Source organism: Miscanthus floridulus, chromosome 18, assembly GCF_019320115.1.
Source record: "Miscanthus floridulus cultivar M001 chromosome 18, ASM1932011v1, whole genome shotgun sequence".
Taxonomy (NCBI): domain Eukaryota; kingdom Viridiplantae; phylum Streptophyta; class Magnoliopsida; order Poales; family Poaceae; genus Miscanthus; species Miscanthus floridulus.
The window spans coordinates 83,327,073-83,351,152 of record NC_089597.1 but is presented as its reverse complement, the minus strand read 5'-3'; the positions used below and the strand labels follow the sequence as shown (position 1 = coordinate 83,351,152).

The following is a 24,080-nucleotide window of genomic DNA, read 5'->3' as shown; positions in this document are numbered from 1 at the left end:
TTGGATGCCGTCCGATCGGCCTGAAGTGGCTGTACAAGGTCAAGCGGGACGAGCGCGGCGCCATTGTCAAGCACAAGGCGCACCTCGTCGGACAAGGCTTTGTCCAGCGCGAGGGCATCGACCAGTGCACATGGAGTCTATTCGACTACTGCTGGCTTTGGTAGCAGCGAAGGAATGGCGCATCCATCATCTGGACGTAAAATCGGCCTTCCTCAACGGCGAGGTGGCAGAGATGGTCTTCGTCAGGCAACCTCCGGGTTTCACCATCAAGGGAGCGGAGCACATGGTGCTCTGACTGCGCAAGGCGCTCTACGGGCTACGACAGGCCCCGCGAGCGTGGAACACCAAGCTTGACGCCACGATGGGCGAGCTTGGGTTCACGTGGTGCGCAACCGAGCATGCGCTCTACACACGGCGACGGGGGAGGAGGAACTCGTCGTCGGCGTGTATGTGGATGACTTGATCGTCACCGGCGTGCGTGCGGAGGACATCGACAGCTTTAAGCACGAGATGGCGGCTCGTTTTCGAATGAGCATTCTCAGTACGCTCTCCTACTACCTTGGCATCGAGGTGAGACAGGGGAAGGAGGCGCTCATGCTCTTTCAGAGCACGTACACCTTGAAGCTGTTAGAGCAGAGCGGCATGGCTGAGTGCAAGCCGTGCGTGACTCCGATGGAAGAGCGGCTAAAGCTAACGAAGGCCTGTACTGTGGCGAAGATAGATGCAACACTCTACCGGAGCATCGTCGGCTATCTGCACTACCTAGTCCACACGAGGCCAAACATTGCGTTCGCTGTAGGCTACGTCAGCCGCTTCATGGAGGATCCTCGAGAGGATCACTGGGCTATAGTGAAGCGGCTACTACGTTACATCAAGGGGACGATGGATCATGAGATCGTCTTTTCCAAGACCGGCGGAAGTGGGCTCAGCTTACTGTGTTCAGCAATGCAGACATGGCGGGGGACATCGATGAACGGCGGAGCACCTCTGGCGTGCTCGTCTTCCTCGGGTCGGCTCCAATCTCATGATTGTCGCTGAAACAGAAGGTGGTGGCGTTGTCCACATGCGAGGCGGAGTACGTGGCGGCGGCCAAGCTGTGTGGCTACGCCGGCTGCTAGGCGAGCTAACCGGTGTGGAAGCTCACCCACCAGCACTGATGATGGATAACCAGCCCGCCATCGCCCTCTCAAAGAATCAGGTTCTCTACGACTGGAGCAAGCACATCGACGTCAAGTTTCACTTTCTCAGGGACTGTGTCGATGGAGGGCAAATCGTCATCGAGTTCGTCAAAATTGGTCGGCAACTCGCGGACGTCCTCACTAAGCCGCTCAACCATCTTCGGTTCACGGAGTTGAAGAAGATGATCGGCATGGTGGAGGTTCTAGGGTTAGCAGCAGGATTAGAGGAAGAATTGTTAAGTAATCTGCTGCTCCCCTGTACGAACGCGCGGCAGGGACAGGCGCCGAAAGGTTCCCTGATGTTGCACTGTAGCTGCTGCAGGGACAGGCGCCGAAAGGCTCCCCTGCCACACTGTAGCCACAGCAGGGGCAGACGTGTTGTCACATCTAGTCACTGTATGATAGCCTGATATGTCTGTGTATTAGGTTTAGATGGGTAGAGTTGTATATATAGCTTCCCACTACAACTCAGTAAAGAGCGAGTTCAGTTTTGACATCTCCTCTGCAGAGCTCTGACCAACGCTGGTGCTTATGCTGTGTGTGCTCTGTTCTTCCTCACTTCTTCTATCTCTAGCCATAGTGTGTGATTGGCAACACCGGTAAGTGATCGGCTCACCTGTTTCGAAGATCGAGGGGCTAACAAGATCATCAGAGCATCATTGAGCAGATGAAAGCTTCTGGAGTTGAGTGACCATAATGCGTTGAAGGCGTTGACAACGTCGTCCTGGATGGTGTCCCAGGCGACCTTGTAAAAAAGGCCGGTGAACCCATTCGACCCGGGCGTGCAGTCCGGGGGCAGCTCTTTGATTGTTGCCCAAATCTCCTCCTCAGAAAAACAGGAATCACTACCGGCCAAATCCAACTGTGGCAGGGGGCCGTCCAGGTGAAGCGAATGGAGGCGGGAAAACGGTGTGCCTAGAATATTGTTGTAGTAACTGTACACCAGATCTTCCTTAGACCTCGTTCGGTTAGGGCATTTTGATGTCCGGAATCCTTCCGGATAACGAAAACTTATATAAATTAAGTAACGGCCCGCTGAGAATTATTCCCGGTCTCTATTCTCCGGGAAACGAACAGGGCCTTAGTCTCTTCATCCGAAAACCACTGACCCTCGTGCTGGATAGAGGGGATGTAACTCTTCCTGCTACGGTGACAGGCTTGTAGGTGGAAAATTTTGGTGTTAGCATCCCTTCCTCCAAGAACCTGATTCTAGAGCGATGTCGCGCGATCGTACGCGCCAACGACGCCAGGCCGAGGCACTTGTGTTTTAGATCACAATGAAGCGGCCTCTCTTCATCCGACAGCTCCCTGGGCTCCTGAGCGGCGTCGAACTGAGCGACCAGCTCTCGCGCCATGAAGAGTTGGAGCCGAACGCGCTCCCAACATTCCGCATACTCCAGCTCTTGAGTGCATTAGCCGTGCGCCTTAATTTGTAGTCGATCACCCTGCACGCGTCAACGTTGGATAGGGAACAGGACCAAGCCTCCTTCGCGACCTCCTCGAACCCCTCCAGGGGTACCCAGAACCCCTCAAACCGAAACCGCGGCTTAGCCCAGGGCACGGATACAAGGGCGAGTGGTCAGAGCAGTCTGAAGAAAGTGCTCTCAGATGATGATCAGCGAACTGCTCGAACCACTGAACGGTGGCAAAAGCCCTGTCGATCCGCTCCATGGTTGGGCGACGTCGCTGGTTAGTCCAGGTGAACAACCTGCCGTGCAGATAGAGCTCGTCGACCTGCATATCGTCTAAAGCTCGCCGAAAGCGTCGCATGGATCACAAATTCAGCCGGTCGTTGCTCTTGTCCGCAGCTCGATAAATCAAGTTGAAGTCCCCGACAAGCGGCAAGGCACCAGCACAGCCAGCGCGTATCTCCCGGAGCTCGACCAAAAAATCATGCTTTAAGCTTTCATCCACAGGGCCGTACACCGTGGCCAACGACCAAGGCGCGTCGGCCGAACACAAAGGAGCTAAATCAATCCGAATCCGAATCCACACATAACATCCGGCCCATCAGCACGCCCAACAGGCACGCTCTTCCCCAGGCCTGTCCAAAGCTCGAACTCGGCATCAAGGGCCGCCCCCACCATGCCCCGGCGGTGGCAAGTTGAAGGGCAGACGTCGATAGACTGCGCCGGATCCCTGCCGTTACTGACGACCGGGACAGGCGTGCACAGTGCAGCCTCAGCAAGCAATGGGTCGGCATCTGCGCTCTTGACAGGAGAGGGTGAGCTGGCCCGCATGAGGGCGTAGTCAACGGTCGAATCCAAGGAGGGGACGACAGGCGCCCGCCCTGGCGCAGGAGTCCCGCTGCTCTGGTCTTGACAGGGCGTGGCGCCGCGCGGCGATGCGACCGGCTCGACACGCTTCCGCCGCCCAGCGGGAATCTTGCTGCCGTAGCCGCGATAGGACATGGCGCCGCGCGACGACGCGACCGGGCAGGCCACACCCGCGACCAGGATGGCAGCCCTCTTTCCCGTGCGCGGAAAGCGGGCCCGGACCCACGTCCCAACCGAGGCTCATCGCCGGCGGCGAAACGGGTCGTACGCGGCCGCGCACCGCCTCCATCCTGGGTGATAGCCATTGAAGTTGCTGTCGCCACTGTCGTCGCTGTCGTTGCCGGCGTAATACTCATCGTCATCGGACGTTGGAGGAGTATGCCAATCCTGGAACTCGGAACTCGACGATCCGGAGGCGGACCAGGTATCGCAACGCAGGGACCTCGTCATGAATGATCTCATGGGGTCGGAGATAGAGCGGCGAACCACCATCATGCTCCTCCTCCCATTCGGGTACCGCCATGATCTTCTCATCAGGTATGAGATCGGGGTGCGCACACCACGTCGCCACGAAGAGCTCCCGCTCGTCGCCGGGGTCCGCCACCGCCTCGGGGTTCGCGATGTCGACGCGAGCGCAGGAGGAACCCAGAATGGTTTGCGCCACCTCCTTGGAACGAGCATGCGCCGGAATGCCCTTCATACCGACCAACACCCGGAACCGGAAGGCCCCAGCCGACGCCATGAACAGGCGGCTCCATCTCCGCCAGCGCAGGGTGAACTAGGCCTCCGGAGGCGGAGCAGATCCCAGGACAAGCTCGAGGTCCTCGACCCGGGAGAAGCGGACAATGAAATCATCAGGCTTGGTTCGGCGAACGAAGACCCGGTCCTCCGCAATGCCGTAGTGACGACCGAGGTGCTCGAGAACCATCGCCGGAGAGACATGCGTCCGCGTACCAAGCACCAGAGCGACCAGGGCCATGGAGAGCGCATCCTCCGCCGCCTGGAGTTCCGGGGTACGCGGAACGACGACCAGCTCAAGTAGAGGCGTCCGAGCACGTGTACATGGAGAAGCCGGTCGCTCCTGAACCCTTCGCAGAAGGGACCGCGGTGGCTGGGAGGGATGCCGAGGGATTCTCCGCTGCTCCCAGAAGGCCCATCAACGTGCGTCGAGGAGGCCCGGGCCCCCGGCGCATCGGCCGGCTCCTCGCAGACTGGGTCGCCGACCAAGCGGGAGCCATCCCCGTCGACCAAGCGCGAGCCCTCCTCGCCGAGGGCGGGATGCTCCGGCGTAGGCGGCTCGCACACCGGGGGAACCGAGTGCTCGCGGCCAGAGGATGCCGAGCGCGCCGAAACCGTGTCCGCCGAAGCAGCGCGACGCCGAGAGGAGGCCCTACGCCTCTGAGCTCCTCGATGACGACCCGCCCCGCCCACCGGAGAGCGGCCGCGCTTGCTCTCCCAGCGGCGGCGCTCAGCGACCGGGCGCGGGCAGACGCGAGCCTGGTGACCGACCACGTCGCAGTTGAAGCACCTAGGCGGAAGTGTGCAGTCCGCACGAACATGGTCGGTGGCGAAAGCAGTTGAAGCATTTGCCCACAAGGTCCTGAGGGATGGGCCGTCGGGGCGAGGCGGCGCGGCGCCAACACCTGCGAGTCTGCACAGGCCGGAACCCGTCTGCGTCGGGCTCGACGGACATGCGCACTGGATGTACAACAACGGAGGCGAGTCTAGCAGGTAGCTGCTGAGGAGGCCGCGGCAACCAAGTGCAGACAATCCAAGTCCGAACCTCTTGATTTCTGGAAAAAAAAAAAAGTTCCGACTCCGACCCGAATTGGATGGACCAAGCAACCAAGTAGCCGCCTATAAATATCGCGCTCTGTTACCAGCAGCCACGATCGTTTTCGCTGTTGCCCTTCGTCCAAATCCCATCGATGCCTCCAACGCGACGTGCCCGCTCTCCCGGCGCGACGCCGCCGTCGCCCTACGCCATCAAAGGGTGGCTATCCCGCTGCCGCTGCTCAACGAGGAGCCGAAACGGCAGGCGCGTCGCCGCCGGTACCGACGACGACCCCCTGGCCATCCTGCCCGACGAGCTTCTCTTCGAGTCCATCTTCTCCCGGGTGTTCTCGGACGCAGCCGACATCGCCCGGTGCGCCGCCGCGTGTAGGCGCTGGGGTCGCATCGTGGCCGCGCGCGGGGCTACCGCCATCTGCCGCTCCCTGCCGCCGCCTGACCGGCTTCTCCCCCACCTCGCCCTCGGCTTCTTCCACGGAGGCACGGACGACGGCAACACCCGGCGGAGGCTGCTGGCAGCTTCGTCGCAGCCGAGCCCGTGGTTCGTGCCCATGGCGTCCGCCACCCGCCTCATTGGCTCGCCGTTCCCGGGCCTCCTCCTAGGCGGCAGCCTTTTCCACCACGCGCGTCCGGTGGCGTCCCGCAACGGCCTCGTCGTCCTCGAGCTCTGGAGCGTGGGCGCCCGCCGTGCCGAAGACCTCGCCCTCGCCGTGTGCAACCCGATGACGGGCGACGTGGCCCTTCTCCCGCCCCTCGCGGGCCCCGGCCACGACTACGCATGCGCGCTGCTCACCGCGGACGACCTGCTGGATGAACACGGACCGCCTCGCCCTCGCCGGCCGGGACTGTTGTTCAGCCTTGTCCTGGTCTACAACCGCCGCGGCTTCACAGCTCTGCGGTGCTACACCACCTCCTCGTCCTCGGACGGCGACGGAAGCTGGGGGCCGGAAGCCAGGAAACCAGGCGCCAAGATTAAAGGCCACATCCTACGTCATCTAGGCCAGGCCGTCGTGCTCGCCGGGGTGGCCTACTGGCCCATGTACTTAGGGGCTCTGGGCGTGCGCCTGGACGGCGCTGGCGCGGGGGTGGTGGACGTGTGCATGGTGCCATACAGTTCGCCAAACGCCCTGCCGGGCAACCGGCTGCTCGGCACGACGCCAGACGGGAGGCTGAGCTTCATCAGCGTGGGCGTGTTCTTGGACATGTTTAGCTTCAGAGTTGAAACCTTGGACTTGCGAAGCATCGACGACATGAGCACGGCGGCTGACCGATGGGAGAGGCCCAAATTGATCGACCTACACCAGCTGAAGGTGTCGACGACGACGCATATCAAGTTGCGGTGGCTTTGTGAGAAGAGTGGCACGCTGTTCTTTACCGTCGTCGGGGAAGGTGCAAGCACAAGCGGCGCCTTCGCCTTGAACCTCGCGACGATGTCGTTCGAAAAGCTGGCCGATGGCGCCGAGTGCAACTCTTGGACGAGCTTCTGTGGATATGAAATGGACCACACCGCACTCATTGCGTCCATCACAGCTCGCTTCACTTAGCGACTACCAGCTCCCCTCTCGTGAGAGAAATCAGATTTTGGAATGAAATGGTTTTAGTAGTAATATATTCCGCTTTAGTTCAAATATTCAACTCCAGAGAAGATCAAACAAGTAATTTAGACGGCTTCATCTTCATCCTTGTCAGTCTCAAATGAGCTAGCGCATGACTCTAATCATGCCCAGTTTATAATAAGATATATTACTCGATTCTATGATAGTTTATCAGTATCAAATTGCTCAGAGCATTCACACGTACAGTAGCCAACCCATACTCTCTTTTTTAGAATTACATAGTGCAACAACGCACAAGCACCTGCTTTTAATTTTAGAATAAAATATTTTTCTCTTGCTCTTTTGTTGCACGATGTTTTCTTTTGCTACATGAGGAGTACGTTTATTTTTTATAGCTGATGCATGGACTATGTGTCGATTCTTCTCCCTTCTTCAATCAAATTAATTCCGAATCCTCCAATAGGAGTGCCATCATAGGATCGTGGGGTGGCTACCGTGGATGCTCTGAGCAATGTGATACAAGTACGCCAGCCTCAGCTCCTTGTAGCTCCTCCCACGATTCACCCTCTCTTCAGTAGAGGGTGATTTTTTAGTGCGTCGATAGGTGGAGCCCTTTAGTTCCCTCTCATTTGCTTCTCTTCATAAACCCTAGCCACACTCCTCTTCTCACCATGCGATTCATGATAGCGACTGCCCGTGTGGCCCCCTCCCCTAGCTAGCAGTGATGCACGCGACCCCCTCCCTCCTAACTAGCAGCGCTCAGCACCATCCTTCAGCCGCCCCGACCAAGGCCCCAGACCTCACCCTCCCCGTTCCCTTGCTCCGCCAAGTCTGGGCCCCCGCCGCACGTGCGGTGGGCGTGGAGCCATGGAGGCTAGACAAGAACGTCGAGGCAAACGAGGACGCCAGCTGGAGGATGTCGAGGCAGACGAGGACACCACCAATCCGTGAAGGTGAGTCCTAAGTCCTCCTCCCCATCCTATGTTGTAAGTTGTCCCTCTCGATCTATATATGCTACACTCCTTTGATGCTGCCTCTCCATAGTGTGTCCTCCAACCTCACACGTAGCAACCGTCTTTGACTGATGTCGTTGCAGCACTTAGTAGCAACCTACACGGAGGAGGATGACATTCACTCTCCATGAGCGAGGAGGGTGGCCGCCAGTGGATGGGGCATGCAGATCTGGTGGAGGAGGGTGCATCTAGGGTGACGGCCCTAACTATAGCCATGTGTCCAAAACTATGTGTCAGTTCGCGTCAAACACCAAAGAGAGAAGAGAGGCCAAAGGCAAAGTGTGTCACGTCAGTCCCAACTCCCAAACTCCAAAACCATGTGTCAGGCTGTCCGCTCGTGTCAAGCACCACCAGGCAACTTCACAGGGCACTCCTATAGGCAACATACATGGCCACACAGTAAGATTCTATTCCCCACATTTTTTTCTCATTTCTTAGGGCGTCCGCAATGTATATCCAGAACAGGCGGTAAGAAGGTGGACCCAAGAACAAGCGGTAGTAATCCATTCAGACAAACAATGTATATCCAGAAGTAAGGTGGGCTCCACAATAGTAAAATCGCTAATCCAACCTCCTGTGTGAGTCTTCTGCATCGACCCTCGCCCAGTGGCGAAGCTAGAGCCAAATATAGGGGGTGCAAGTAAAGTTTAAACTTTTAACAAAATTTTAGATATAATTCGTAAATTTTGGCAGTTTCATGTTTTTTTTTAAAAAAATATCATATTTTATAAATGTTACCATATCCTATAACACGAGTTTGTACATATCTTCGCAATTTTTTTGCGAGACTCAAATAGAAGCGTACCCTCATATACACGAGCATACACTCATCTCTATAAATGTAGGCACATACACCTTATCTCTATAAACACCTCTGAAATACTAAGTTGGACTTGCAAATCTCAGAGATTGATGAAGCCATCGCACATGTCTCGCTATTTACGGGTACGTCTTTTACTAGTGAAGAAGTGGGACGGCATATCCACATGCATTATTTATCATGGCTCCGACTGCTTGTTATAGTGCACGAAGGCACCCGAACCGGTGAAACAAAAAATAGTAGTTCTAGTGACTCCTCTAGTTCATTTTAATAAGACGGATAGAAATGACTTTTTACTATAGTACACTGAGGAGCCAGAGCCTGAGCTTAATCCAGTTGAAGCGCTACTAAATGGGAACTTAGACAAAAATAAAGATGGGGTGCACAACTTTATTTTCAGTATATGATTTTGCACTGAAGCTAAAATACAAAAATGTGAGAAAAGCTAAAATAACGTTGGTTTCAACAGTGGAGTAATATACTTTTTGCATGCAACTATTAGGACTTTGGCTTGTTTAATCAACCGAGCTAGGGATATATGATATGCTTGATAGCTGGCCTGGGACTAAAACTCTTCTTTTGCCGCTCAACCTTGTTTTGCTGGATCTGTGGGTACATTATTTTTTGGCAAGGGGTACACATATGGTAAAAAAATGATAGTTAGCACTAAGTTTTAATTTTGGCGTGGGTGATCTGCACCCACAGTCACATACATAGCTTTGCCCCTGCCATCACCGCCGCCTCCGCGATGTGTCGATTCCCTCCCCATATGCGGTCGGCTCCTTCTCGCTGATGGCTCCTTGTCCTGCCCTTCTCTCTCTGCCGCGGACAGCGCTCACTCTGTGCCGCAAGGGGCGAGATCGTGGAGGAGCTGCAGCGGTTCCTTGAGCTGGTCTCGGGGGAGCTGGGCCACTGCTCCTCGTCAAGTCCATGGTCGGGGCCTCCTCCACCACTCGGCACGCACATGTCCGGGGCTGCCGCCTGTCTGGCCTGGGAAGTGCCATGGCTGGGTCTGCCACGGAGGAAAGATGATATGGGGTTTTGTACAGAGGAAAATTCATCAGCGGTCCACGAAGTTGGCACAAGGTGTCACTTAGGTCCCTGAACTTTCACAGTGATATCTGTAGGTCTCTAAAGTTGGCAGAGGGTGTCATCTGGATCCCAAACTTTCAAAGTGATCACCGGAGGTCTCTAAACTTGGCAGAGGGTGTCATCCAGGTCCCAAACTTTCAAAGTGATCACCGCAGGTCCCTAAACTTGGCAGAGGGTGTCATCCAGGTCCCAAATACTGTAGCGGTTGGGCACAGAATTTTAAAAAAAGAAATCTAAATTTTGGTAATGTAGCTACATTCTGCAGAAAATTCTAAAAATTGTATCTTTTTAATACGATCTCGCACGAAGATGATTTTTATATAAAAGTTGTAGCTCTCGACGGGATCTACAACTTTCTAGTTTTGAGTTTTTTAATTTGAGGTCGCTAATACACTCAAAAAAATTAAATAAATTTTCAGCAGTATATTAATCGCGTACGAACGCTTGTCGCCTTGAAAAAAACATATCTTTCTTATATGCTATCAAATGGAGATACTTTTTATATGAAAGATGTAGCGCTCGATGAGATCTACAACATTCTAATTTTGAGTTTTTCAATTTGAAGTCTTTAAGATGTTCAAAAAAATTTAAAATGCAAAACCACTATACATGAACTCAAATCAGCATTTTAACTTTTTTAGCATCTTACCGACCTTAAATTAAAAACTCATAATTAGAAAGTTGTAGGTTTCATCGAGCGCTACAATTTTTATATAGAAATTATCTCTATCAGATGACATATAAAGAAGATTTGTTTTTTTTTTCAAGGCGACAAGCGTTCGTACGCGATTAATATACTGCTGAAAATTTATTTAATTTTTTTGAGTGTATTAGCGACCTCAAATTAAAAAACTCAAAACTAAAAAGTTGTAGATCCCGTCGAGAGCTACAACTTTTATATAAAAATCATCTTCGTGCGAGATCGTATTAAAAATATACAATTTTTAGAATTTTTTGCAGAATATAGCTATATTACCAAAATTTAGATTTCTTTTTTTAAAATTCTGTGCCGAATCGCTACAGTATTTGGGACCTGGATGACACCCTTTGCCAAGTTTAGGGACCTGCGGTGATCACTTTGAAAGTTTGGGACCTGGATGACACCCTCTACCAAGTTTAGGGACCTCCGGTGATCACTTTGAAAGTTTGGGACCTCGATGACATCCTCTGCCAACTTTAGGGACCTACAGATATCACTTTGAAAGTTCGGGGACCTAAGTGACACCTTGTGCCAACTTCGTGGACCGCTGGTGAATTTTCCTCTTTTGTACATATTGGATTATGGGATTTTGTGGTTTTGTACATATTGGATTTTACCTGGCCTTTGCCTTTGCCTCAGAATCTTACTTGTACATATTGGATTATGGGATTTTGTAGTTTTCTATTAGATTTTTAAAACTCAATGAGATCTAAAGAAATCGTTAAGGGCCTATTTGGATCCATAGAATTGAATTCATTCCAATAATTATAATTTAGACATAGATTAATTAAGCTAATATTAGTTGTATATGGAATATATTGGTATATTTATTATTAGGCATACAAGGCATGTACTTATACATTGTATTTCTACTGTAGAGAAGTGAGTTGAAGAGTGTGCTATAATTAAAGAGTAGAATTATAGCATAGTAATCTATAGAATCTATTTCCATCTCATACCCTATGAATTTAAGATAGGCTTATTTGTGAGCTTAGAAAAGTTATGGAATATCAAATTCCAAACCAAATAGCCTAATCCATTAAGTAGATTTCAATTCCTCCAAAACAAAAGGATCCAAACGGCCCCTAATACAATTCATAAATATAAATTGTTTTAAATATACAATTGTTGGGTAATGAAATAGGACTGCTCCTACATAATAAGACGAGGGGGCAAATTAGGAAATTTTACACAGCATTGCCGCTGTTGTGGGCACGAGATCGTAGGCAGAGCTGGAGACTTGAACGTCGCGTGCAGGTTTCCATGGGCAGGATTTTGATAGACGTGATTTAGGATGAAAACGGTACAGAAATATCCCGTATCAAACCGTATCGTTTTCTACATTTAATCCGATCGAATTCGTATTTTCGGACAAATTCGAATTCGGTTCGATATTCGGCACCAAATTCGAAATCGGAACACCAAATTCGAAATCGGAACGAAAACGGTTTAGACATTTTTTCGACCGTTTTCTACTTTTAATTCGGAATATTCCGAATTCGAAATTCGGTTGAAACCAAATTTGGCCCACTACAAGTCCAACCTTAGAAAAAATATATCTTTTTCATACGATCTCGGATGAAGATGATTTTTATATGAAAATTGTAGCTCTCGACGAGATCTACAACTTTTTAGTTCTTAGTTTTTTCATTTGATGTCTTGAAGATGTTCAAGAAACTTAAACAAAGTCAGCGATATATTAATCGCGTACATGCGCTTGTTGCCTTAAAAAATCATATCTTCCTTACATCGTGTCGAATGGAGATAATTTTTAAGAAAGTTGTAGGACTTGTTAATTATTATGTACTTGTTAATTGTTATGCACTTGCAATATTCCGTATGGATTTTTCGTATATCGACCGTGTTCGATATAATTCTGCTCGAATTAGTTCGTTTTTGAAATTTTTGATATTCTGTAAGTTCGTGTTCGTTTTCGTGTCCGGCTTTACCGCTTTCGTTTTCGTTTTCGTATTTAAATGTAGAAGTAGAAAATGGTTGAGAGGTTTTTCGACCGTTTTCATCCCTATACGTGATAACGGGATGAGATAGTGCACTGTAGCCTAACCGCGGTCGATAATGCCGGTCGGACAGGAATAGATAGCAACACGACAGGTGGCGCCCAGCCACAGTTTGTGCAACGCGCCGGGGCACCGCGCAATATGTAAAAAAGCCACATATCAATCACGGCACCTACAGAGGCCAGCACTAAAGCGTGTCCATAGTAAAGTTGCTGGTGGAGGTCGCCGGTCCGGCGAGTTCAAGACGCGTCTATAATAAGCGCTTACTACAGACACGTGTTGGTAGAACGCGTCTGTTCTAACGCTGCAGATGCGCATTTGTACAACGTGTCTATAGCTGCATCAATTATTACAGACGCGTGTTGTGATTTCCAAGTCTCGGATAACGGGATCAAACCCTATGGACATGCGTACGTAACACGCTTCTGTAGTAAGATTTCATACTACAGACGCACGCGTCTCTAGTATTCCTACTTGTAGCAGACGTGTCCTGCTCTATACGCGTCTGTACTTTGTGGCAGACGAATGTTCCATACTCGCGTCTGTAATACTTGGCCTGTGGACTTAGCCATTGGCACGTGCTAACGGATAGAGGGAGGTACTTGGCGCGTACGGAATACAGACGCGTGGTGTCGACACGCGTAAGCACCATGGTTCTTCACAAAGACGCGTCTTAATCTTGTTACGGACGTGTCTTCGCAACATGCGTCTCGAGTAAGGACTTACTGCAGACGCGTATAGACACCCACCAGTCTCTGATAAGGTCTTACCACAGACGCGTGTTCGTTTTGTCACAGTCACGTGTTGGTAACGCGCGTCTGTAGTATGTGCTTATCATAGACGTGTCTGTAATAACAGACGCGTTATGGCAGGCGCGTCTGTGATGTGCCAGAACACGTGTCTGTGATGTACTTTTTTTGGCGCAATCTCCAAAGCCCACCTGTCGAGTTGAGCTGGAGATGCCCACGCCAACACGCCCGTGCGTTGTCCAAATGCTGGGATGTGCGCAGCTGTAGTGCTATACTACTGCTACTCGCCTAGCGGCTTAGGGTGACTGGCATATCAACATTGGGAAGAGAGCTCCTTAGCTCGAGAAATGGTTGCCATCTGGCTAATGGCGGCACCAAGTATAGATGGACAACGGGCCGGCATGGCACATCGTGCCTCCCAGGCCGTGCCTCTTAGGGCCACGGGCCTGGCCTTCGGCCAGGCACGGCTCTTCGGGTTGTTTTTCGTGTCAGGCTGGATCGATGAGCACCGCCATTTTAGTAGGTCGGGTCGGCCTGAGACCCACTAAATGCCGACATAGAGAGGGAAGGGGAGGGGAGGCCGTGGCGGTAGGAGCCTACGCAAGCCGCGCGGTCGGCATGGAGGAAGGCCACCACCGCGCGCTGCCACCGCGCTCGATGTCACCGCCATGCTGGAGGCGCCCGGTGGTGCAGGCGGAGGCGAGGAGTCATGAGAGGGCCGCTGGCCGCATGGAGGAGGCTGCTGCTCGCTGGCATCCCTTGGGTGGCGATGTAGAAGGGACCGCTGGCCGTGTGGAGGAGGTGAATGGCGAGCGGAGGGAGACGCAGGGAAAGGGAAGCGAGCAGGGCGCGTGCACGAGTCCTCGACTCGCCTGCGCATTGCCAGTTAGGAGGGAGGGGGTGCTAGGGGAAGTTAGGGTTAGGAATAGAGTGTATTGGGCTGGGGAGTTTGGGATTCTTAACAGGCCGTGCCAGGCACCGGGCCTCCCACTAAATTGCGGGCTGTGCCATGCCAGCTCGCGTGCCTGGGTGTGGTCCAGGCACGGCCCTAAGCATCGGGTCATGCCAGCCCAGACCCACACAACACCGGGCCGTGCCGTGCTTGGGCCGGGCCAAAAAACCATGCTTCGGGCTGAAAGTGCATCTAGCCCTTTTGTGGGTTTTGGATGATTGAATGACAACGTGATTAAAGGACTAACCCGTTTGCTAAGTGTGGACAGGTAATAGGTTATCTCACAGGTACTTAATGAAAGCTAAAATGATGTGTTGTTGTATAAACAATCTAGTTCAAGCACAAGACAACAATGCAAATGGAATTCATATGAAGGCTTATTCATTGTGGGATTTCCATGTACTATGTGAAAGCAAGCTTGTGATTATTAGTTAATGAGACATGAGGGATTGCATATGGAATGGTCTCATATTTGAAGCTTGCTAAATTAAAATGAAAAAGGTAACAATACATATGAATGGATGATTCAACACAAGATGTGACCTGATGGCTTGAGATGGTGAAGATAGCAAGGAAAGGCTTCGAGGTACTAAGCAAGGGTGAAGGGCAAGCGATGGCTTGGCGGCCGAAGAACCTAGCTAGGGTGAAGAAGAAAGTACTTGCATTTAGTTGAGGTACTAATCAAGCTAAGATGGTCATATTGATATGAAGGATCAAATCTATAATGAAGTATTTGATGGAAGTGACTTGATACATTTGGGATTATTCAAATCTGATGAATGGAATCAAGTCACATGCTCAAGATGGCTATGCTCAAGTGAAAAGATCAACATCAACTTGTTAGCACCCTTACTTGATGAAGATTGGAAGGGACGGCATCAATTCAAAAGAAATCAACTCAAGTGGTATAAATTCATTTTTCCTTTGATCTTGAGTTTAATAGGTATGTCGTACTATTAAGAGGGATGCATCATGTTGATAGATAATGATTCATAAGTGCTCAAGCCAATCCATGTGAGTTTTGAGTGTTTGAGCGACAAAAGAGCTAACTGATTTGTTGCTGGTCTGGCAATACCGGACGTGTCCGGTATTCACACCGGACGTGTCCGGTATTTGTCCAGCAGCTGTAAAATTGTTGCTCTCGGGTTGGTTCGTCAGGAGTTCCGACGTTGGTCGGGAGTCCCAGCATGGGTCAGGAGTTCCGACGTCTCGCACTTCAACTGACTCGGAGGGTTCACTGTCCTGGTCATACCGGACGTGTCCGGTATTCAAACCAGACATGTCCAGTATGGATGACCAGAAGCCAACGGCTAGTTTTCAAAAGCCTTGAGGGTCGGGAGTTCCGACGTGAGTCGGGAGTTCCAACATGCGTCGGGAGTTCCGACACCTCACTAACTTTAACTCAGTTACATGTTTTTCAAAATTGCTGAGGGTCGGGGGTTCCGACTTGAGTCGGGAGTTCCGACGGTCGGAAGTCCCGGCATTCTTAGGGAGTTCCGATGCCTCACAACATCACTGTAACTTAGTTACTGTTGGCGCAGTGTGAGTCATACCGGACGTGTCCGGTATTGCAACGGCTATAAAATGGCTAGTTTTCCAAGGGGGCTATAAATACCCCCAAGCCTCCACCTTTGGAGGCTGCTGATTCTGCTGAGATAGACACACATTTTTGAGCCTTGCCAACTCTCCTAAACCCTCTCTTAGTGAGTGTGTGATCCAAATTGCAAAATCAATTTGTGGGTTGAGAAAGAATTTGAAAAAGAGAGCAAGCCACCACTTGAGCACTTGTGCATATTGTCAATCTCATGATTCGCATTTGTTACTCTTGGACTCTTCGGTCCTAGACGGCTAGGCGTCGTCGGAGAGCAACCGAGAGATTGTGGTTGCTTCGAAAAGTTTGTAACGGTCGATTCCGCTGCCTTGGAATCATCTAGTGGAAGGAGGAAAAGGAGTTGGAAAAGACTCCGGCTAGAGTGACCTTCATGGTACCCTCTAGGGCTGACCTTTGCTGGGTCGCCCGCAGCCCCCTCAATGGAGAGTAGGACTCGAACGAGTCCGAACTTCGGTAAAACAAATATCGTGTCTTAATTCGCATTTCATTTGATATTTGTGTTGCTTTAGTTATTCTGCAGGTTCTCTGTGTATTTTACTATCTCTAATAGTTTCCTATAGTTTGGATTGAAGATAGAAATCAAAAGGAGCAAGTTAGGGGCTGTTCCACTGAAGTCGTGAATACCGGACACGTCCGGTATACCTACCGGACACGTCCGGTATTAACCCCTGCGCCAAACTGAATTGAATTGTATTCTAACTCTTTGGTTGTAGGCGTTTGGCTCCTAGATTCATTTAGTATCTTTTATATACTCTGTGGCTAACTTGTGAGGGGTGGTACTCTTTATTTGGAGTTTCCATTTCTGGAAACTCACTTTACTAATCGTTTCCGCTTTTAAAGGTGTTAATTTTCAGAAACGCCTATTCACCCCCCCTCTAGGCGGTATCCTAGGTCCTTTCAATTGGTATCAGAGCAAGGTTCTCACCTAAAGCTTCACCGCCGTGAGAAAAGGATGTCGACGTCTATCGAGTTGGAGCCGGCGCTTCTCCAAAATGATGGTTCAAACTTTCTAACTTGGTCAATACATGTACTCAATGCTTTTAGAGATATTAGTCCTCTTGTTGAGCATATTGTGGATGCAAGCATACCTCTTCCTATAGTTGATTGGAGCAACTACAAAAATTTGTCAAAAGAGGAAGAGATATGCGTGCAACTCAATGCTCAAGCTATTAATATTATTTTGAGTACATTGAGTGTAGAGGTTCAAGATGAGGCAATCTTCAATGGACAACCACCTCCGGAGAGTGCTCATCTCATTTGGACTAGACTTTTTGATTTATATGGAAAATCCAAATGTGATGATGCATTTGAGATCGAGTCAATGGAAAGTATGTCCATTGTGTCTTCATGAAGCAAAGAAGCCTCACAAGACCTCAAGAGTGCCGAGCCGGAGCAAGAAGTGCAAGCAGCGCATGACTTGCTATCTGCCTGCACATACCCGACGTGTCCGGTATGCCTACCGGACGTGTCCGATATGGCCGAGGCAGTAGACCAGCAAGTAGCTGTTTGCAACGATGCTCAAGCCCGGTGGCAACCAAGTGAAGAGTCAACCTCAGTATCTCATGATTCTCATCACTTGTGTCTCATGGCCAAGAAAAACAAGAAGAAGGTTAACAAGAAAGATCAAGAAAAGGAGAAAGCACAAGTAGATGATCAAGATAAGAGTGATGTTGAAGTTGAAGACAACTACAACCTTGATCATCTTAACCATAAAGACAAGTTCATTATCATGAAGATAGTTGAAAAGAATGATGAGCTTGAAGAAGAGATAGAGAAGCAAGAGCAATCGCTTCAAAATCAAGAAAAGTTTCTCATCTCCAAATTGCAAGAGCTAAAGGCAATAAATGAGAGGTATGAAAAATTATCAATTGAGCATGCTTTAGTTACTAAATCCTCTTCTAGTGTTCCACAACTAGAGAAGGAAAACTTCAAGCTCAAGGCAAGGCTAGATGAACTATCAAGCAAGTATAATGTGCTACAAGCAAATTATGTTCATCTAAAGTGCTCTCATGAGGAAGTAGTAGAATCAAGCATTATGCTTGAGGTGGCTCATGAGGTTGTGATTACATCGGTAAAATTTTGTCAACCTCTCACACATCCGCTCACTAGTACACCATCTCAATTAAATATTTCTTGTACTAATGAATGTGCTCCTCAAGCAAGCCAATCTTCGATTGAGCTAAATCTTATAGAAAACATAGAGCTCAAAGAAGAAGTGCAAAGATTAAAGAAAGATGTGATTCGGTTGAAGGGTAAGGAGAAAGCACAACCTTCTCAAGATAACCGTGATAACATGGTGAAGAAGCTTGAGAAGGGTTCCAACCTTGCTTCCTCCAAAGCCCAACAAAAGAATCACATCTCAAGCAAGGCCAACACAACCAAGAGCAAGAAACATGGAAAGAGGATGTGCTATGGTTGTGGATTGTATGGACATGAGTGGGCTATGTGTCCACACAAGAGTTGGGCCGACAAGGTTGAAGCCGCCAATCAAAAAGCTTCTACCAAGGAGGCCAAGCAAATGAAGAGTCATGGACAAAGTGCTTGTCTCATGAGCAAGAAATTAGGGCATCCTACCAAGAAATGCCAAATGTACAATGAAGCAAGAAAGGAAGCCCAAGTTGCAACTAGAAGATGCTATGGGTGCAATGAGATGGGCCACAAGGTTGATAGATGTCCATACAAGCAAAGCAAGCATAGAGCATACAAAGGCCGCATATGCTATGCCTGTAGAAGAAAGGGGCATCTAAGCTATGAATGCCCAAATGGTAAAACTCCTAAGCCAAACACATTTGTTTATAATGATATGATTAGGAAGACCACAAATGGAGTTAGCACTAGTAAGGTGATGTGTTCACCACAAACTAATGCTAAAGCCATTTGGGTGCCTAAGCACTTGTTGACTAACTCAAAAGGACCCAACAAGAGTTGGGTACCAAAGTGTGCTTAGGTTAATGATGTAGGTACTTGGTGATGAGATGAAGGTTTCGGGGTGGTTGAGCAAGCAATTTGATAATATTCACTCAATCTATCAACCAATTCTTATCATAATCCCTTATATGGTTGACCCGAAGATAATTCAATAAACATATCATATATTTCATCCTCACCATTGGTAACAAGTACCTAAACCTTGTAGGATAGTCACTTTGTTCGTTTCGTGTTCTATAGTTCACAAATAGGTACATTTGTGAAATAATGAAAGTGGCTAATAAGATTCAATTAAAAGGAATTCTACTTTACCATATGATGCTTTTAACGGCTCTCTAGTAAAGCAATTCATTTGTTGAGATGCAAGTTTACAATAAATACTAGAGCTAAAATTACAAGCAGTGAATTAATTGGTTCTGTCCTGAACCTATCGGACATGTCCGGTATTACTATCGGACGTGTCCGGTATGGCCAGGGACAGAAAGTCAGTGCTTCTGTTCTGTGTATTCCGGACGTGTCCGGTATTACAGGAACCAGAACACTAATTGGATTCCAACTGAGTTTTTGATTCATATATGTTCATATATCACTAATTCACTAAGAAGCTTGTGATTTATTAAATCTAAGTGGATTGTGAGCATCTCCCGAACTTAATTTTAAATATGGCAATTTTATTTAGTTTATGGTCAAAATAGAAAATTGACTCCTAAATTCTTAAAAGAATAAAGTGCTTGTTGAAAGTCATTCAAATTACTTGAAGCACTTATTTAGGGGGGAGCTAAATTTCTATTTTTGCACCATTGTGAACTAACAAATTTATCTAGCATTCTCTGTAGTTCTTTGAATGAAAATGTATCTAGCATGATTATTTGGCAATTGAGGTCAACATAAAGATCATCATGCTATTTATCCTCTTAGTGGTATTCCTGTGGGCTCAAGGCAAAGGTATGTGTTTACATACATATATTGTAAGTGCATTTAAGGCCCTTTGTATGTTAGAATGTGCATTTGTGTGACATAGGAGAGATGTTTTTCAAAACCACTAACTAGCATGAGTAGGAAGTGTGAAGTTGAAAAATTATTTGAATCTTGGTCTTTGTGACCTAGCCTTGTCATGTGATGATTATAGCTCTCCTTGATTGTTTGATTGACTAATCACACATGATATGGCTTTCTTAAGTCCACAATCTACTCTGTCTCTCTCTATCTCTCTCAAGCAAGCGAAATCTTGTATATGCTAAATATTTGGAAAAGAGAAAATCATTTTACGGCATTGGATAAGGAAAGTGATGATACTCAGATTGGATCAACATTATATACCTTTTTGGACTAAGAAATAACAGAAAAGGGGATTGGAAGAGAGAAAACACATTTTGGAATAAATTGGGCCAGCCCGTGTATACCGGACGTGTCCGGTATGATACCGGACGTGTCCGGTATGAGCGGGACTATAAAAACAGAAGTACCCCTTCGGCCCAGACTTGTCTGTCTCCTTCCAACCAACCAGTCGATGCCCTTCTTCCCACCTAGGGCGACCGAGGATTTCACCAAGGAAAAGAGAGAGAGGGAGATTGCATTGGAGAAGGCTTGGATCAAGGATTGAAGGCCCATGGATTTGGAATTCACATCGCTCTCTCTTATCTCCTCTCAAGGTACCCTAATCACGGACCTCGTCCGATCTACTTGGTAAATACATGATTTGGAAATTCCTTCGATCAATATGCTGCATTGGTGATGTAGAAGCAATGCCCAAAGTTTGGTATTAATCCATGTTGGTTTGAATCAAGGAACCCTGGTTAGGGTTGCTGGTCGCCCATACCGGATGTGTCCGGTATACTACCGGACGTGTCCGGTATGGCCCAGCAGAGCAGGATCTCTGCTTCCTTTGATTTAATCCTATCCTAGAATTGTATATTAGGCATAGTTTCTTCAGTATCTATGTTTTACAAACCTTGTGACAATGGTGTGTCGAGGTGATTGTAAAACCTTGGATAAAAGAATCTATGTCTAATTACAATTCAAAAATAAGCTATGGGCATGTATCTAAAATTCTATGAAAATCTTTGGATACAGGACAGCAGCCATGAGTGGACGACAGGAGCCGAGGTCCAAGCATAGGCATGATCCAGCACTTGAGAAGTACAAGAAGGTGAGACAGGATATGCATCCTGGATTCAAGCCAACCAGCAGGAGGTCTACCAGGGCTGCCTCTAGTGCAGTAGCTCAGTATGTAGAGGGGTCTGGGAGCTCTTCTTCTGACATAGACACTGATGAGTTCAGAGTGGAGTCTAGAGAAGAAAGAAAGAGGAAGAGCACTGACAGAGGATCAGATGGTGACAGCTCAGATGAGGAGCAGGAGATTAAGGAGGAGGAGTCAGTTCCTCCAGCTCAGCACCAGCCTGGTCAGGGGATGCATTATGGTCTTCTTGAGACACGTCTGCCAAATGTGCCCTCCTATGTTCCTAGGGTTGACTACAGGGGAAAGGGTATGACCAGGAGAGCTAGAGATGAGCGAAGGGTTGATCCGAGAGGCTTACCTAAGGTTCAGTACGATCACCGCTTCCAGACAGCCTTTCACCTAGATTTCTACTCCAGTGTGATTCTCACCAGGAACCCAGTGATTGCCAGGTCTCAGTGGATTGACTAACAATATATTAGAGAGTTGTAGAAGGCCTCAGTTGATCATGCCATTGCCATCTGCCAGAGCATAGGAGTTTATGAGATCATGGAGTTCCAGCATGACTGGAACACAGAGGTAGTAGCTCAGTTCTATGCTACTCTATTCGTTGAGGAGGATGAGAGGCGGATGCACTGGATGCTTGAGGGTCAGTGGTACAGTGTTGACTATGATGTATTTGCCGCCCAGCTTGGCTTCTTAGAGGATGATCTCCAGAGGGACAGGATTCACACCGAGCAGGTGTTACCCCCTAAGCAGCTCGCATATATGTATCCTCCTGGTGGTGAGAGAGGAGCTGTGGGAAATGTTCTAGGTCTTCACCCTACCTACAGATACCTGGACAGGATGTTCAGGAAGACTATTGACTACAAGGGTGGAGACAAGGGCAACATTGCAGATTATTCTAGGAACCTACTCCATAGGATGGCACCTGATGCTCGGCCTTTCAGCGTGTTTGACTTTATTTGGTCTGAGATTAGGAGTGTGGGAGAGAGACCCCTCAAGGGCTATGGTTTCACTCCTTATATCATGCATATGATTGAGCAGGTGACTGGGCACACATTCGAGTATGATAAGATTCACAAGGCCCTGAAGATTATTGCAGATCTGCCTGAGACAGGGTTACCTCCAGCAGGACCAGGAGGAGGAGCAGCAGCACCAGAGGCAGATGCACCTGGGAGTGGTGCACCAGTAGGAGCTTCACCTTCACCACGTGCTCCTTCACATTCTACTTCACGCCGTGGCAGTCCTCCCTCGCCTATCCGCAGGCTTTTCAGCTCCATATTTGGGATGTGCCGTGACATCCAAACTCGGCAGCAGAAGGAGAGGGAGGCTAGGAGAAAGGACACTCGAACCTTAAAGCAAATTGCTTCTAGGCTTGAGCTTGATCCTCCTAGGTCTCCTCTATCAGATGAGGCAGCTAGTGAGCCAGAGACTGAGGAGCAGCAGCAGGCTAGATATGACAGAGAGTATGTTGAGTTCATACAGCGACAGCAGCAGCAGCAGGCACCTGAGCACCCTGACACTCTACCACTTCAGGCTCGTGTGCCTACTCACTCTCAGCCATGTCCCAGCACTGCCGATGACTATGCTACAGATTGGTGGAGTGAATTGACAGGTGGTGGCGGCTACTACGGCTCTGGTGGCTACGACCCATCTGGTGCCGGTGGTTCTCGTCCGGCTGGTGTTACCCGCTCTGATGACGAAGATGCTGGGAGAGACGATGATGATGATGAGTGATGCCAGAGATTAGTGACAGCTTGTAGCCCCTTTGTCCTTAGTATGTCATTGTTGGACCTTTGTGGTGATAGATGACAAAAGGGGAGAGAGACTGATTAAAGCTTCAGGATAGTTTCATTTGCTTATCTTTGTACCTAAAGATATGTACTGCAGGCTGTAGTTTGTTTTTGAGCTTCATTGATTATATCTTGTGAGAGATGAGACTTATGCTTTATCTATGTATCTCTTGAGACATGATCTTTATCTATATATCAGTGGTTTCTGGACTTGAGAAAATTTGTAATGAGTGCTATGTGTGAATTACATGTGTCATATTTATTTTCATAAGGACTATGCATGCTAGAATGAAAATATTTGATGTGATGCCTTTATATTGATTCTTGTATGACATATCTTGTCATATGCATCACGGTTTCTCTTTGTCACATACACATGCACCCCACAGATGCAATGATTTAAGGGGAGTCTCCTATTTGTTTTAGTATGTGCAATTGACATTTGAGGACAGTTTGTGAATTCTAATCATAAGCACATATTAAGGGGAAGCCTCTTATAAATCATTGAACCCAAAAGTTTAAATGTTTATATCATCTTATAAGCTTTAATCAAGTTGTCATCAATCACCAAAAAGGGGGAGATTGAAAGTGCATCTAGCCCTTTAGTGGGTTTTGGATGATTGAATGACAACGTGATTAAAGGACAAACCCGTTTGCTAAGTGTGGACAGGTAATAGGTTATCTCACAGGTACTTAATGAAAGCCAAAATGATGTGTTGTTGTATAAACAATCTCGTTCAAGCACAAGACAACAATGCAAATGGAATTCATGTGAAGGCTTATTCATTGTGGGATTTCCATGTACTATGTGAAAGCAAGCTCGTGATTATTAGTTAATGAGACATGAGGGATTGCATATGGAATGGTCTCATATTTGAAGCTTGCTAAATTAAAATGAAAAAGGTAACAATACATATGAATGGATGATTCAACACAAGATGTGAGGTGGCTTGAGATGGTGAAGATAGCAAGGAAAGGCTTCGAGGTACTAAGCAAGGGTGAAGGGCAAGCGACGGCTTGGCAGCCGAAGAACCTAGCTAGGGTGAAGAAGAAAGTACTTGCATTTAGTTGAGGTACTAATCAAGCTAAGATGGTCATATTGATATGAAGGATCAAATCTATAATGAAGTATTTGATGGAAGTGACTTGATACATTTGGGATTATTCAAATCTGATGAATGGAATCAAGTCACATGCTCAAGATGGCTATGCTCAAGTGAAAAGATCAACATCAACTTGTTAGCACCCTTACTTGATGAAGATTGGAAGGGACGGCATCAATTCAAAAGAAATCAACTCAAGTGGTATAAATTCATTTTTCCTTTGATTTTGAGTTTAATAGGTATGCCGTACTATTAAGAGGGATGCATCATGTCGATAGATAATGATTCAAAAGTGCTCAAGCCAATCCATGTGAGTTTTG

At 48.4% G+C, this 24,080-nt stretch overlaps 2 protein-coding genes across 2 annotated transcripts; both read left to right on the top strand.

Moving 5' to 3' along the window:
• The first annotated feature begins 510 nt into the window (after positions 1–510).
• LOC136524107 (uncharacterized mitochondrial protein AtMg00810-like) lies at positions 511–1,038 on the top strand. Its single transcript, XM_066517575.1, has one exon. It carries the CDS (start codon positions 511–513, stop codon positions 1,036–1,038), a length of 528 nt encoding a protein of 175 aa, XP_066373672.1.
• A 4,338-nt stretch (positions 1,039–5,376) lies between these two features.
• LOC136524835 (uncharacterized) lies at positions 5,377–6,899 on the top strand. The gene has a single exon (XM_066518077.1). The coding sequence runs from the start codon at positions 5,383–5,385 to the stop codon at positions 6,787–6,789; it is 1,407 nt and encodes a 468-aa protein (XP_066374174.1). The 5' UTR covers positions 5,377–5,382; the 3' UTR covers positions 6,790–6,899.
• The last annotated feature ends 17,181 nt before the right edge of the window (positions 6,900–24,080 follow it).